Source organism: Lissotriton vulgaris, chromosome 3_1 (assembly GCF_964263255.1).
Source record: "Lissotriton vulgaris chromosome 3_1, aLisVul1.2, whole genome shotgun sequence".
NCBI lineage: Eukaryota > Metazoa > Chordata > Amphibia > Caudata > Salamandridae > Lissotriton > Lissotriton vulgaris.
This window is the reverse complement of record NC_141689.1, coordinates 2,020,008,871-2,020,025,045: the sequence shown is the minus strand read 5'-3', so window position 1 is coordinate 2,020,025,045 and position 16,175 is coordinate 2,020,008,871. Positions and strand designations below refer to the sequence as shown.

The 16,175-nt window shown below is 41.5% G+C and overlaps 1 protein-coding gene across 3 annotated transcripts in view; it reads left to right on the top strand.

The window, feature by feature from the left end:
* LRP2BP (LRP2 binding protein) overlaps positions 1 to 16,175 on the top strand; it is a 489,520-nt gene that overhangs the window by 468,532 nt on the left and 4,813 nt on the right. For all 3 annotated transcript variants that reach the window (XM_086963334.1, XM_086963335.1, XM_086963336.1), the window contains exon 8: positions 9,248 to 9,413. In XM_086963334.1, the coding sequence (XP_086819460.1) occupies positions 9,248 to 9,413 (166 nt within the window). The remainder of the gene's footprint in view (positions 1 to 9,247; positions 9,414 to 16,175) is intronic.

Here is a 16,175-nt window from a genome sequence, read left to right as displayed (position 1 = left end):
TTATAATTTTTTTGCGAATCCTGCTCTATCAGATATTTACCGTTAGGTTTCTTAATGCCAATTATAGGTGAAATACAAGGACTGCTCATTATTTCTTTTAAAATGCCTTGTTCAATCATTCGTTCTATTTCTGCTATGACACCTGCTTTAATTTATGGGCTCATTTTGTATTATCTCGTGTTTGGGTAAATAGCATCTTCTTTCACAGTCACTTTCACTGGATCTACATCTGCCATTAACCCCACTTCTTTTCCAGTGAAATCCCAAAATTCCGGATTTACTGTTAATTTCAATTCATCAGGTAAGTCATCTTTTGTCATCATTGAATACATTTCATCTACCTCTGTACCTTGTTTTGCTAACATTGTTTTGTAAATACCATTTACATCAGGGGTCTGAATCGAGACACCATCCAGTGTACAATAAATTGTGCAGTTTATTTTGCACAATAAATCTCTTCCTAACAAGTTTACAGGATTAGAATTGCACACTACAAATTTGGGCATTTCCCTAAAATTACCAATGCATACCTCCATGGGTTCTATCATCGTAATTCTAATCGGTTTATTTGTAACACCCATTACTTGGATGGCTTCTCCCGAGAGGGGTAGGTTTGGGATGTCTGCTGTTCTCACAGTAGAGGGGGTAGCACCAGTATCCAACAAAAAGGTAATGTCTTTTCCTTCTACCTTTCCATCAATATATGGACCTGATTGATCTACCGGTAAGGATGCGCCTAGTACGCACTCCTCTGCCTTCCCCCTCAGGCACCGTCATTGTTCATCTTCAAAAGAACAACTGTTTTGAAAAAGAAATTGTGAAGTTATAGAATTTATCTTAACACTTTCTCCAGGAAATCCGGCGTCGGCACTGTACTTTGCTCTGTTCACAAAATCTGGCATAGCGCAGGTGGTAACTGACTCTGTTGATTAACAACTGATTGCGGTTGACTCATTATCACCTCATTCTGCATCCGTGGATTTAGATTTTGATTTGGGCAATTATTATTTTGAATATTTTTACATTCGCTTTTCCAATGCCCCAATTTTTTGCACCCATGACAAGGACATTTCTTCTTTGCTTCCTCTCTACTCATTTTCCCTTTTGATTTTCCCCCAGTATTTTCATTTTGTCCATATCCTTTTGATTGATCATTATTCTGACTATTTCATTTAATCTTTTGTTATTCTGCCAATTTTACTTGTGCCCACGTTACTTTTTCTTCTAACTTTTTGCAACTTTTTTAGATTTTATTTCCACAGTATTTTGCTTATTTGAGTACTTCATCTATTGGCTTTCCTTGCCAACACAACATATGGTTTTGAATCATCTGACAAATCTCAGGTCTCAGCCCAGATACACAAAATATCCCAGAACTTTATCTCCAATATTCTCAAATCCACTATACTGCTTGAACACCTGTAGCAGGCGTTCATAATAAGCATGCACAGTCTCATTTATTTCTTGAGTTGTTCTGTCTATTTTTATCGAATCTGTTTCTTTTGAAGGAATTTCCGCTTTCAAGAAAGTTATCACCTGGTGATATTTCTTCATTACATCCTCTGAGGGTGCTCCTGTTTTCTCATCTCTCGGGTATTCTTCATTAGGCCAATCAACTGTAATCTTACATTCTGTCCATAAATCTGCAGGCACTACTATGTCAAATAGACCATCCAAATCCTTCAACAAAACTTTAGAAACTTTCACAAACCTTTCAACTGGTCTATATCATTCAACTGGCCTTTCTCTTCATTTTTGGAAGTCATTAGTAAATGATAAAATATCTTGTTGGGTCCATGGAAAATGTACATATCCTCCTCCTGGTACCTCTCTCAATGGGCATAATCTTTCTGTCTTTTTAGATTCTCTTAGTAAATATTCTGATGCGGTTCAATTTGCCTGTGCCGCCTCCTTTTTTTGTCCACCTATTTTTCCACTTGTCCAAATCTCCCCATTTCTGTAAAATTGTCATTAATTCCTTAATCTGTAATTTTCTTCCGGACATATTCATATTTTCCAAGTCTTTGTCAATAAAGTCTGCTCTGTATGGTTTCTGCAATACCTTCGATGTCTCTATTTCAATTCCCATCTCGGAAGCAAGCTCTGTCAATTTTTTATGAAATATTTTTACATTTCTAGTTATGCTCCTGCATATGAACAACAATTCTTCTTCACTGTACGCATTTAGCCTGTCTTTCCTACATTTCCAGCTATCATTTCTTACAATTCTATTTTTAATATAAACATTTCTAAAATATTTGACTGTTGGTTCTGTTTGTCTATTCCCTGTGCCCACCTTTCTAATTCTTCCGGAGATACTATTGTGGCACTTTTGGTCCTGTTGAGGTTTCTAATCGTATTTCTTTTGAACAACTAAGTGTAACTCTTTTCGGGTTTAATTTATCTGTTCTCTTATTGGCAAATCCATTACAGAAATTACTGATTCACATTCACTGACTTGATCCTTAATTATTATGTTCTCTTTTCTAGGTTCTATCATAGGAGTGTCATAGTTGGTGGTTTTGGACAACTTCCCTTATCCCCATACAATGGGACAACGGGACCAATAGCCACTGGTATAGTCAAAGCTTCGGGGTGGGCACCCAATTGGGTTATTTTCTGTATTCATTCTTCTCTGTTTCTATTTATCGCTTCTCTTTCTTTATCCTGGAGCATCCTTCCATTAAATGAATCATACATAACCTGAGGAACTAATGGTGTTTCTAAAGTAGGGGCACTCTGAGTAGTTCTACTAGGTCCCTCCTGATATAGCGGAGGATTCTTTGTTAGGATGTCTTCCATAAACTCATCTTCTCCCCACAACCTGCTATTGTTAAATGCTTAGTTTGTTCCTGTACACTTGCTCCTGATTGTTCCTCTATCATTAATACAGGATACAGCCCTTCTGTAACCATTGCTCGTCTCCATTGTTTCATCTGATCTTCGCGTGGCTCACGCATTTGTTTTGGGTAAAATCCTCTAACTTCTAGATCTGTCTCGATCAAATGACTCAACTTCCCATTCTTCTAAAGCTTCATACTGCATTACTCTAGGTCTGGGCTCTAATTCATTCACCCTCATTCTTACATTTTGAAGAATTCTCCCATTAAACGTACAATTTTCAGGAAAAGCTAATATTTCGTCATTTTTTGAATATTCGATCCAATTTTCTAACCACACACGGATATGGTAGCCTCTTTCCATCATTATGAATGAGGCAGGAGTTTTAGGCGGTGGAATAAGTATTCCCTCTCTAGTCTTAATGGGTTTATCTTTTTGAAGTAATTTTTTATCTGCATAAGCGAGATTTTTTTTCTCTCCGTACATCTTAGGAGAAGATCCTCTTATATATTCTTCTCTTGCAAAACCTAAATGTCTACTATCTGGGCGATTCCCTATTAATGTTGGATCGTATTTCCACATGCAAACTCCACTATCCAGTACTATTACTGCTTCTATTTGTTAACCAATTAGTCTTTTTGTTTACACTTGGGTTTCTCCAATCCTGTTGCGGCTTTTATTCTTTCATCCCATTAAGCTCACATTTACAAAATCTGCTTGGCCAATACTAGCACAGCTCTATTGTGATGTCAGTATCACTCCTCACTACTGACCCCTCCTTTACAAATCTCCTTAAATCACACACTGGCTGTCTTAACCAATCCCAGCCTGGAACTCTGTGAGTGCGACAACTAACCCCTCCGTTACAATTCTCTATCTTGTCACACACCCGCTATTTCAACCAATCCCAGCGCAGCACTCTGTGACGCCAGCGTAACTTTGGCAGCTGACCCTCCCTTCACAAGGTAATACGAAAACGTATTTTCCTGTAACTTTTCACCAGCATTTTCCATTAATAACAACATGAAAACATTCGCTACTCTGTCTGTTTCATTAAACTAAAGAATGGTTGATTTTCTTTTGCTGCGAGTAAAACCTTCCGCTTACTCTTCATACACTGCGAGTAAAACCTTTCCGCTTACTCTTCACTCAAGCTTAGAAGAGCCTGCTACTCATTTAGTGTTACTCTTTCTAGGTGATATAACATCAGAATTTCACCAGCAAACTCCTTGCCAACTATCACTCCCACTTATTCTCAAAACTATTTCCAAACAGACTAGTAACTTCACTGCTGTGTGGCTTCCATTTACCACCTGCTATACTTTTCGTGGGAATTTCCAGACAACCTGAAACAATATACAAACAGGTTTGTTAGAACATAAATCGATAACCAATAATCACCAAACTAATCAATAAAAACCATTACTCTGCTTCCAGCAAATTGATCCATGGGGCTACCAACCTGCGAACATCTATCGCTATATATTCATCCGAGCCCATAAACACACTCACTCATAAAGGCTAGTCAACACCGCTGGGGATCAATTTTTATAAGAGGTTAAAATAGAGATTATTTACCTATCCTTTTTCTAATCTATTACTGATCCGAAGCCCTCTCTTTAACAAATGGATCTATTTTAGTTAAGTAGTAAATTGATATGACATAGGTTCATTTACCTTATTATCTTATTAAAATAATCGCAGACTCAGGAAAGTTTCTATCTGATTTATCATATGAGCAAAACAAATTACAGTGCTAACTCCTTTCTGAGAAAGTAAGATTGGTTTACCCAATTTAGAATAAGATTTCACAACAAATAAGTATCTCAGGTAAAAGAGAATAGAGAGAAAGGTACATCGACACAATACACAGGGATATATTTACCTAGGATGGTGTGGAAATCGGACCCCTCTGGCCAAAAGTTAATGGGTCCCCTTGAAAGTTCAGGTGACAAGGACTTCAGGACAGGATAGATGACCTCTTTTGGATTTGACACCTGCGTCTCACCCCTCTCTGACACTAACTTCCTCCTCGATTCTTCCGCAATCTTCAACGAAGTCTATTACCTCCTCGATTCTTCCACAATCTTCTTCTAATTCTATCACCTCCTCGAGTCTTCCGTGATCGTCTTCGAATTATTAGCTCTATGATTCTAAGTCTGCTTCTTCAGGTATTCGATCAGCATTCTGACAGCATCTCGGTCGCTCAGCGTTTTCTTACTGCGACTCTCACTCAATCTAACTAACTACCCCAATTATACTTTCCTAATGGCATGTACCACCCCTTAATGTTTCCGCTTTATGAAACTCCTATTTCTGACTGCATGAGCTGAGGGGATGATCCTCACACCATGCTAAGTTTTAATAATTTTCTTTAGTTAATTGTTTTAATTCCCGCCCATTAATTTGCTCTCCCAAGCTTTATTTCCCAACTGTATTTGCAAACGTTATCAAAAACAAATGTATACATTTCACAGTTGTCCATTGAATCTTCAGGATGTTCAGCTGGTTCCCAGGAAATGTACGGAGAACATCCTTGGACGAGATTCAAGTCTTGACTTCACTGTTTCTGGGTTGTCATCTTTTCGCATGTGTGAGGAACCACGAGGGTGATAGACTTTAGCATCGATCAGAGGCCCAAATACAAACTAATAGAGAGGTCAAAAGAAAAGGTATTAATTTCATAATAAAATGGTTTCACTGTTTACCACCTATCTCTACTCTAATTCCATTTACTTATAAAGACTCTTCATGCATTAGCATTTAGTATACAACTCATTTTAGTTTCAGCAAAGCTGATGCTTAGCACGTGGGTTTCCAAGCGGTCATTTTAGATGCTATTGTGCAGGAGCAGAAATTTCCCTCCAAGAGTAAAAACGTCATTCTGCGTACATGCAGTTGATGCATGCGCAATACAGTTTCCTGCGTTAGCAGCCATCTTTAATCACACTCGGGTTACTTGTTAGTAAAAGACATGGGCAACCTTCCTTTATCTAGAATTATATGAAATGTGGTCGATATTAGTATCAAAATACATGGTTAATACTTAGTTATGGGTTTATATGAGAGGATTGCTTCGGAGCAAGTCTTTTATACGAAGCCTTGCTCCATCACCGCTCCCTCAGTAAAATAAAATCCCTGGTGGCCTAGTGGGTACATTCCTGCTGCATAAATGTGACCCAGCCCATGATCATGCAGCAACAATGCATTGTAAAGGGACAGCGGGAGGAAAAAACGTTCTCCCCCCCCCCCCGAATCCTCACTACAGGAGAAAACTTGTTTCTCCAGGGAAACATCCTTAACAACGATGTTTTAACCACGACTTACCTGAACAACGAAGCCAGAACAACTACTTTCCTAAACCACAACTTTTCTTGAACAACGAAGCCCAAACACCGAGGAAAGGAAAGTGACATAGCACGTCACTCCTCTCCTCCCCCCACCCCTCATCGACCCTTGGAAACATTCTTTTGGCAGTGTAGAGGACTGCCAAGGCATGACATTGCGTACACTTCGCCCCCTGGAACAATGCGTGGCACGTCACTCCTGTCCACCGCCCACCCCTCATTGACCATTGGAATTGGCTTTCGCAAACCAGCAACACTTAATTATCTGCCTTGTATTAGAGTGAAAACCGGGGGGAAACACCCATGCATAATTTAATGCAGAGTAAAACAAGACATACTACACGGCAAAGTATGGAATCAGATCGCAAAGAAAAAAGTTATTGTTATGAAAACTTTTGTTTTACATTATTGCAAAAATCACATACTTATTTTGTGTAGAAAAGCGATTACATGTCATGCAGATTAAAGCGGTTAATAACCGAAAGCAACTTTGTTCAATTTGGTAGTTTTGCATCATAGGAAAGTCATAGATATTTTAGTCAGTCACTGTCTTTATTAACCCAATACTCTTACATGCTTTGTCCTCAATTTTTATTTGAAAGACACACATTATTTCTATAAAAAAAATTATTTAAAAAGGTTCTCGCTTCTTCATTTACGATCTCATCTTTCAGTAAAATGTTGACAAATAATTTTTTTCTGTTAGATGAAATGTAGCTCAAGAACAGTCGACATGCCACTAGATGGCGCATGTGAGTTACAATTCAAATCTTAAATAATTCATTATGATAGCTGGAATATTACCGTTTTAACAATGATGTTGCGAGTATTGAAATGAAGGACAATATTCAAGAATGCATGAGAATAGATATCCACAAATGGGTTCATAAAAAGTGCACAGAACTAAACCACATAGAACTGTAGGTCACTTGAATCTAGTTTGTATACACTAATCATATTCGTGGTTTAGGAACTCGTTATCAATGTCGTTGTTTGGCATTGCTCGTTGTTAAGCCTTCGTGGTTCAGGAATTCGTGGTTTAGGGAGTAGTTGTTCAATTATACAACCGTTTCTCCGACGTGCTGGAATCAACCGGCTTCCAGCATGTCAGCATGATAATGTCGGTGCACATTGTGCACGCTGTCGTTATCAGATCACTGAGGGTGGGGGTCGGTGTGGCAGCGGAAGCGCTTCTGCAGCCACCCCCAATGGAGGCATGTTGCGGGCGGTGGGGTAGCGCCAGCGGGTTATCAGGATGGCTTGGAACCTTACTCAGCATACCCCCACCGTGGCTGAAGATGGCTCCAAACCGTCCAGAGCACCCAAGGGGTTAAACTTATATTCTTGAAACAAAATATAGTTACTTATAAAAAGAAACACAACTCTAATACAACCTAAAAACGATTTACTTTACACTAAAACGACTGCAGTCTTTAAAAAATATATCAAATATAAGAATCCAATTTTTTTTTCATAGATGAATACAGGGATGTAATAATAATTAGCTTTAGATTTCACTCATACAAAACCATTCAAATTCAGCAAGTAATAGTTAGCTCAGTGAACCATAACTTATGCCCCCCGAATACACTACTTAGGACCACACATATTACAGCTAATGTAAATATCCGGTGTTCCCGGGTGAATGTTTGTAGTTCAGCCATGCAATTATCGTCATCCTGGTGCTCCTGGTAACACCCTTAACAGTCGCATCAAAGAACACAAGTAGCTATATTGAAAGCTTTACTGGCAAAAATGGTGGAGTTGGTGTGTAAGTTGAGTTGTAAATTCACTATTACCCTCATCTTTTCGCGTATATAGGAGATTGGATTTCCCAATTTGAAAAACAGTTTGCTTGTGGAGAAAAAAATTTAATTGTGCCTTTCTACCTAAGGCCTTATCAGTTAACTGGTGGATTTCCTGACACCATAAAAACAGTCGGTTTAGGGGGTGCATACAAAAATATAGGATTTTCATAGATTTCGGAGATTGTTCATCGAGCCCATCCCGAACATTATCTGTGCAAGACAACATGTGGGCCCAGATTTACAAAACTCATGCAACACAGCCCAGCACCCAAAGTTGCTGCGCTGTATTGTATGAGAGGGAAAGAGAATGAAAGAGCATATTTACAGAGATTAAATGACACTATCCACCTCCCTCCCTAGCGCCGGTGCATAATTATGATGCCAAGCACCAGGCACACACTTTTGCGCAATAGTGCAAAGGTGTCTGCATGAGTCTAGCATAGGTTTTGTACTGGAAGGGTACCCTTTCAGTAAAAAAATACTGTGCTTAGACTGATTACAACTTTTCTTACTTTGTATGTGTATTGTACTGTGCAGCACCCATACATAGTAAGAAAAGAAAGAATAAATTAAAGCATTTTTCCTTTCAATGCCTGCTTTAAAGTAGCCTTAATGTTTGCACAGCATCCTATCTACTATTGTTTTAAGATAGGCTTTTGCATCAAAAACCATGGGTGGTTGCATGGGAACGCCAACATACCACTAATAATACGCCCCATTGAATCAAAGGAGCGCTTTGCATTACTTTTTCTTACAGACTAACGCAAATACCAATTTGCATTGGTTTGTATACCCCAGAAAAGATTTTGCATCTGGTCTGCATTAAAAAAGTACTGCAAAGCCAAAGCAAAACCTTTTAAATCTGGGCCAGGAAGTTCCAACATTTGTGACTTGGGTCTGTAGTCCAGTACTCCTAGGTGCACTTCTATTAGCAGCAGAGTGCTCTGTCCACTCTCATTGGCCTTTCTCTTTAAGTAGTAGCTTGTATATAAGAGGGGTGTAGCTTTGTAGACATCAGTATGCGCTGAGAGATAGGCACCTACGATACATTAAGTAGTTGTTTGTGATAGAGTCAGATGGTGGTCCGATAGTTCTCAGAAATTTGAAATAATGGAGAGCCTAAAACTAGCAGTACTGTCTAGACTCTAGGCAGTTTTTATTATTAACATTGTTTCTTAATACAACTTAGTAAAAACTGTTTATTGTTTTAACCCTTTTGACGTGAAACTCCATTTTACATATTTTTTACAGAGTTGCCGATTTCGATAACATTGAAATGTTAGCGAGGATGACAGATTGCATTCCTTTGTACACAGCGAAAGGAGTTGCCATAGCCACATTTTACTTGGCAAGATGTCTTCAGCGAGGCCTGGGTGTTCGAGAAGATAGAATAGCTGCCCGCAAGTATTATTCCAAGGTAAGCCTTATGGGGCTTTGTATGTTATCAAAAGTACGGCAGGGAGCACGTGCCGCACAGCGCATGGAAAGGCACATACGTTGGAGGCAGACGGTTGAAACCCCTTGCGCCACCATTGGTGCGCCGCGTGGCACAAGGATAGAGAGATGTGTGGTGCATCTAACGTCGTAAAGGTGATGCAGTGTTGGAGTTGTGTTGCAAGCACAACACATCTCCAGCACTGCTCAGGGGTGCCCTATACTTGCTGTGCTGCATCACTCCTTACGCCTCCTGCAAGGCAGTCTTAAACCACTTAACGTGGCCTAACACCGCCTTGTAAATAAGGCACCCTTTCATGCTTTACTTAGCATGAAAGGGGAGGGCAATGGGTGTTGCAGTGGGCGTTCCGCTGCAACACCCATTGATTTTGACGCTGCCCCCTATGTACAAGGCAGCTTTAATAGGAGGCAGCGTCAAAATTAAGACCAGGGAAAAACTGGTCTTAAATAGACGAATCGAGGAGAAATTCTTTATTTCTCCTCAATTTAGCTTTTTCCCTGTAGAAACAGCAAATTGCCTATGATTGTTAATGTTCAGGAAGTGGTACCTTCCTGCACATGAACAATCATTAAAAAATGCAGTTTTGCAACTTCTATATTTGTTGCATTAAGCAACACACATAGAAGTTACAAAACGGCATTTAAAGATTGTTTATGTGCAGGAAGGGGGATCTTCCTGCACATAAGCAATCTTCCCCCCAAATCAGACACACTTGCACTCCGGTGAATACGGCACATCCCTCAGTCTTCCGCATGGAGACGAGTGGCATTAGCAATGTTTGCTTAGCGTCACACTTCTCCGTTCTGTTGTAAATATGCCCCCGAATCTCTTGCAATTGCGTTATTTATTGCATCAGCGAGGATGCAGCAACTCTGTTGCTGTGTGGGAGTGCTGAAGAATGATTTATTTAATCCCGTGGTGTCGCTCAAATTGGGGCCGTGGCGGAAACACAATGAAGCCGCAGCAATGCAGTAATTCATTCTGAGGGGAGCCGGCGTGAGTCCTGATTGTACAGCTAGGAGTCATATGTCTTTTTAATAGTGATGCACTTTGTTTTGCCTCGCCCTTTGCACTTCACCTTTCATGTCACTTATAGCATGAGCAGCAAGTCTTTCTTTTTGATGTTAAATATGTTTATATGATGGTATAAATAACGCAATTGCAAGAGATTCCGTGTTTTGAATTTTTTTTGTTTGATAAACAACAAACAGAAGCAGCTGGACACATTTGACCACTGTATTTACGGCAGCACAGGCCACTTTTTGCTGCACTTAGAAACAGATACGCACTCCATTCCACAACTCCAACGTACAAGGTATACATTCATGTGCATTAACAGGATCAACTGTGTTTTGACCTTTTTAATACATGCCTTGGTAATCGTTTTATTGTTTTGCTGTCTTCATATACAGAAGACTCTTTCACTTTGTTAAATTAATTTATATTTTAGTGAACCAATGTTCACTCTAAACGTACTGCCACAGGTTCTCTTATTTAATGGGGTCACCCTTGTTCAAAAACATATGCACCTTTCTAGTTAGACAAAGAGTGTAATGGGAGTGTCTACCACTAAAATGATTCAGGACTGGTTCCTCTTTTATGTTCGAGGGAGGAGGCATTTTCCACCCAGGTATGCATTCCCACGTATACGGTTATGCACCTGCTCAGAAATGGCTGCCACACATGATCCTGCACATTCAAATGTTGTTCCTGCACACATTAGGGTAATAGATACTCAGCTGCTCTTTCTGAGTAAACCTTCTCAGAGCATAGTTGGTATAACCTGAGTAATCTAAAATTCTCTAGCATGGAGGTCTCCCCAGATGGCTAATCTTAGTTCAGAATGTACCCTGGAAAATCAGAATATACATTTTATAAAAAATTACTTTCTTCCCAAGTACATTTTTGTTAAATGCTCAAGGTGAAGAAACAAAGAAAGAACTCCATACTTACCTCCAAACCCGTTTCTAAACACTTGTGCTTATCGGGACAGAGATATCGGCTTTCAGGCAGCCATTGTAGTTCAGTTGTGTTTTTCTGAACTGAACAGAACAGTCTTGAAACATTTAAAACACACAAGGTGATGGACAGAATGTTGCACATTGGCAAAACATTCACCCCCATTTACAGATCTGGGTTTAATCCACGGTTATTTTGCTCACCACGCCACCCCAGTTCAGAGAAGGCCATATGCAAATCAGTCTTGACCCTGTGCCTCATGGGAACAGTCCAGCCCGAACTGCCAAGCCATGTCTTCCCTGGACCGGAATCAAGCATCCTAGGACCGGTTTCTGAAAACATTTGACACATTTTGTTCACTCCAAGGGTGTCTCGTTTTGTTCTTTTCCAATTTTTATTTGACATTTTTTTAAGTTACAAATGTTTTTTGTCCTTCCTTTAGCAACATGACTCTTTCCAATTTTGCAGTTAGTGTGATGGCAAAATGTCAGGTTGGATGAGCATTTTAGATGCTTGTACTTTCTGTCTCCTGAATATGGCCTTTCAAATTGCAAGCATTTTTGAGAATGAGAATAGGCGCGGTTGTGGATAAACAGCTGTGCTAGCTCAGGCCTGCAAGGTTTCTAACCCTTTATCCAACTTCAAGTTTTCCAGACCTTCTAACAAGCATAGAAAGGCTTCTCCCCAAGAAGAAGCCATGAAAAGACCCTGCTTCCTCCTCTAGTAGATCGCGTGGTCTCATGTTTCTCACAAGGGTGCTTGTGCCTGTTCCCGATCTGGTCTTTTGTGACACCAACACTCCTGTCAGTACCATTTTCAGCATCACAGGATGTCGTGGAACAGTGACTCAGTAGTGCGTGCCTTCTGCACCAGTTTTTATTTCACCAAACACAATCTTTGGAGCCTGTGCAGCCTTCCTTGTGTAGGTGGTGGGATGAATCATGCTGGCCCCTTTTTGACCTGGTTGCAAATATGATGAGAATGATCAGGATGATGAAGACTGATCGAATTGTGTGGAAGCGCTCCATGTCTCTTTCCCTCAAATGAGTCTTACCCTGAGGATTCCCTCTCACTTACTGATCATTTTGGTACAGTTCCAAATTTCAATCCAGCTTTCTATGCAACATTTGAAACCTTGTAAAGTCCGAAGGCCAAAACAGAATCTAGCCCTGTTGTGTAATGGTTCTTAGATCAAGTCGACACACTTTTCTAGCATCTGAGAAGGATAGGATGTGTCCACTAGAGTGTAACAAACATACGAGGCTCAAAATTCTGGCCTTTTTTTATTCAGAGCTATCTTCCAGCTGACTGTTTAAACCTATTGACGGTTTAAAAAAATATACAGGAAAACTGGTGGTGGCAACCCTTCCAGACAGGGAAAGTCTGCAGCTGTGTTTTTTAGGGAAGAAAGTATGGACCTCAGGACAGTGGTGGCTGGCAAGTACGCCGATTGGAGAGGCGGGAAAATGGGTGGTGGCATAAAATAAATACACACCAACATAAATACATGAAATAAATAAACAAAACACGTACCTGCTTGCCCAGACACGTCCTCCATGCTCCGGTCCTCTTCTTTGCCAAAGTAACGTCCAGGGCTCCAGCTAACCTACATAACCAATCCTGGCACTACTGTAAGCATGAGAGAAATGCCAGGATTGGAGGGGCGGCGTTTCTCCGTGCTCCTGAGGACAGTAGAGGCCTGTGCGGGTCTAAACCCAGCTGTCATTGACAGCTGGGTTGAGAGGTTTATAGTACACATGACAGGATGGCCCTCACCAGACGGCGGGCCAAAGAGACATGTGCACTATTAACTAGTGCACAGGCAGCCCACCACTCCTGCTTCTCAGCAGGCCCTGCCCCTTCCTGAGTTAGGACAGTTTGACGAAAAATAAAATGGTAATGAATTCACTGAATTACGCTTTTCTTTTTTGTCTCGCTGGATTTTCTAGGGGCATTTAAGTGGGGCGACGCTCCTCCGCTTCAACGGAGGAGCCGCCCCTTCCTCAGGAGGTGTTGGTTGATGAAACATACGTATCCTCTGCAGTCTGTTGGAGAAACGCATGGTTGGCCTCCTTGTTAGGATACAAAATATGTCCATACCACTATATTCTCTTCCAGGGGATACTCATTAATAGTCATAAGCACTGAATTATCTCCGCTCATGAGCGGGAACCCGGAACACATAAACAATATACATATATATGTGTAAATATAACCAAAAGTATATAGTACTAACTAATTATACACATATACATGTATAATAACCATAATATGCAGCCTAACATATATGCATAGGCTAATAAAGCCAAACCTTACACACGCTCTGAAGCATGAAAATATGCTATATACAAATGCAATAAACAGGCATGAGCCTAAAATGCATTTCATAACCATAAAAAACCAATATTTTCATCAAAGAACCTGCTGTAAACAGTTATTAGCCTACAAGGCTGCATATGAAAAAATGTCTGTGTACAGAAAATAAGACTGGCACCCTGCTTTTAAGGCCCCAGAGAATATGCACACTTTGCCTTTAAGGCCTCCAGGAGAACTCTGTTCCCATCATGCACCACAGGTGACAGTTAGGTCAGTTCTTTTTTCCGGCTTGTTCTGTGAGGAACCTGGAACTTGAGCTCTGCTCATTTGTAGTTTTTTCTGTCAGAAGTTGGTTTTTCTTGTCTTTTTTGACAATATATTACTTTGGTGGTGGCTTAATATCTTTTTCTGACTAAACTGTTGGTGTTTTGTAGTCAGAATGCCACCTTTATTTTACAAATGTCCCTCCTGTGGGAAGAAGATGTCAAAAACTGATCCACACTCAGTTTGTATGGTTTGTCTTCCAGCTTCTCATAAGGTGGAAGAGTGTTATCTCTGCCGCAACCTTTCTAGCAGGACTTTGAGAGAAAGGGAGAAAATGAGGTTGCTGGGCCTTTTGGAGAGAGAAAACCGTGGTGAGAAGAGTTCCAAGAGCTTCTCTGCTAAGCCATCTTCTCTACCCAAACGTCGAAGAACAGCTTCTCCAGAAGGTAGAACTAAAAAACATCGACTCCAGGGAGCGTCGCCGCCAAAAAAGGTGCGCTCGATGTCGAGATCCAGATCGCCGTCAGCATTGTCGGCGTCGAAGAGAGCTCCATCGACGTCGAGGACTTCGCCGGTGAGGCAAGGTTCAGCGTCTCGACAGTCGCCGTCGAAATATTTTTCGACGTCGAGACATTTGGTGTCGATTGCAGTAAGGATGAGGTCGGGGGCTCAACGTTCTACGTCGAAGGATCGTATGAGATCGACGTCGAGGGAAGAGAGGCGTCCGACGTCGAAGGATCGAGTGTCGACGTCAAAGGGTGCGGCATCGAGAGGGAGTCATCGATCGACGTCGAAGGAAAGACCGAGGTCGAGAGAGAGACGTACGTCGTCGTCGAGGAAAAGGTCGACGTTGAGAGGAAGAACGACGTCGAAGGATTCGACGTCGAGACCTAAAAAGAGAAGATCAAGGTCTCCATCGCGACGTAGGTCGACGTTGAAACTTGCTTCGGGCTCGAAGCTTGGAGTGTCTAGGTCTCCCCCACCTAAATACAGGTCGGCTTCGAGACTATCAAGACCAGCCTCTCGGACCTCACTTAGGTCTTTGTCGAGGTCAGAAATAAGTCCACAACCTTTAGTGGCGTCTTCACCGCAGGATGAGCAAGACAACAGGTCTGCGGTGGGTCAAGAGACAGTGCACCAGAACTCTTCTGTGGTGACTCATTCTGGCTCAACCTCAGGGCAGTTGTCAGATGACAGACAATTGGTGCCCAGACAACGGACGCCATCTGGCTCATTGGTCTCTGAGCACAGTGTAGTCTCCAAGTCTTCAGCAGGACTGCATATTGTGCAGGTTTCACCTGAGCGTACAGAACGACCTATTAACATGTCACCGAGGTGGCTGGAAAGTCTTAGACATTGGAAGATGCGTCCAGATGTGGGACTAATGGGGAAGAGGGCTCCGGTCCCTCAGACGGAGCTGCATAGAAGATCACACTCGAAATCCCTTGTGAGAGAGAGATCACGTTCAAGGGAGCGTAGGAGGCAGCGATCGGCAACTCCTCAGAGGCGGCGTAGAACCACTTCACCTTCTTCTACGTCGTCTTCGGCTTCTTTAAGATCTTCATATAGAGACTATTCTCCCACTATATCATCTACTCCGCCTTCCAGAGTGTCTCCTGTGGATGATTTGAGCACATTTAATGATGTTTTATGTCGTGGGGCGAATAAGTTCAACATCAAGATGGCAGTTCTCCAAGTGGCAACGTCAGTTATCTTTGAAACCCTGCATCACAAGACGACTGGCAGGCCTCTTCTGCCGTTAGTGCCCGGTTTGATAGAACCAGCAATGAGAACATTCTTAACTCCGGCCACGGTGGGTTCAGGTCCTTCTAGGATTGCAAAGAAGTACAAGGCTCCAGAAGAAGATCCAATATTTTTGCGTTCTGACCCACCTCCAGACTCACTGATTGTGGCAGCAGTCAGAAAAGCGCATTCTGCAGCATCTACCTCTACTGCTCCACCTGAAAAGGATAGTAAAAGTATGGATTCCTTGGGGCAAAGAATGTGCAACACCTCGGGGTCGGTTATGAGAGTGGCCAGCGCGGCAGCCTTATTGGGCCGCTATGATCGTCTGCTCTGGGACTCGGTGGCTCGTTTTGCGGATAAACTCCCTAAGGAGGATCAGAAAGACTTCATGGAAATTGTGGAAGAAGGAGGATTGGTGGCTAACCAGAGCATTAGCGC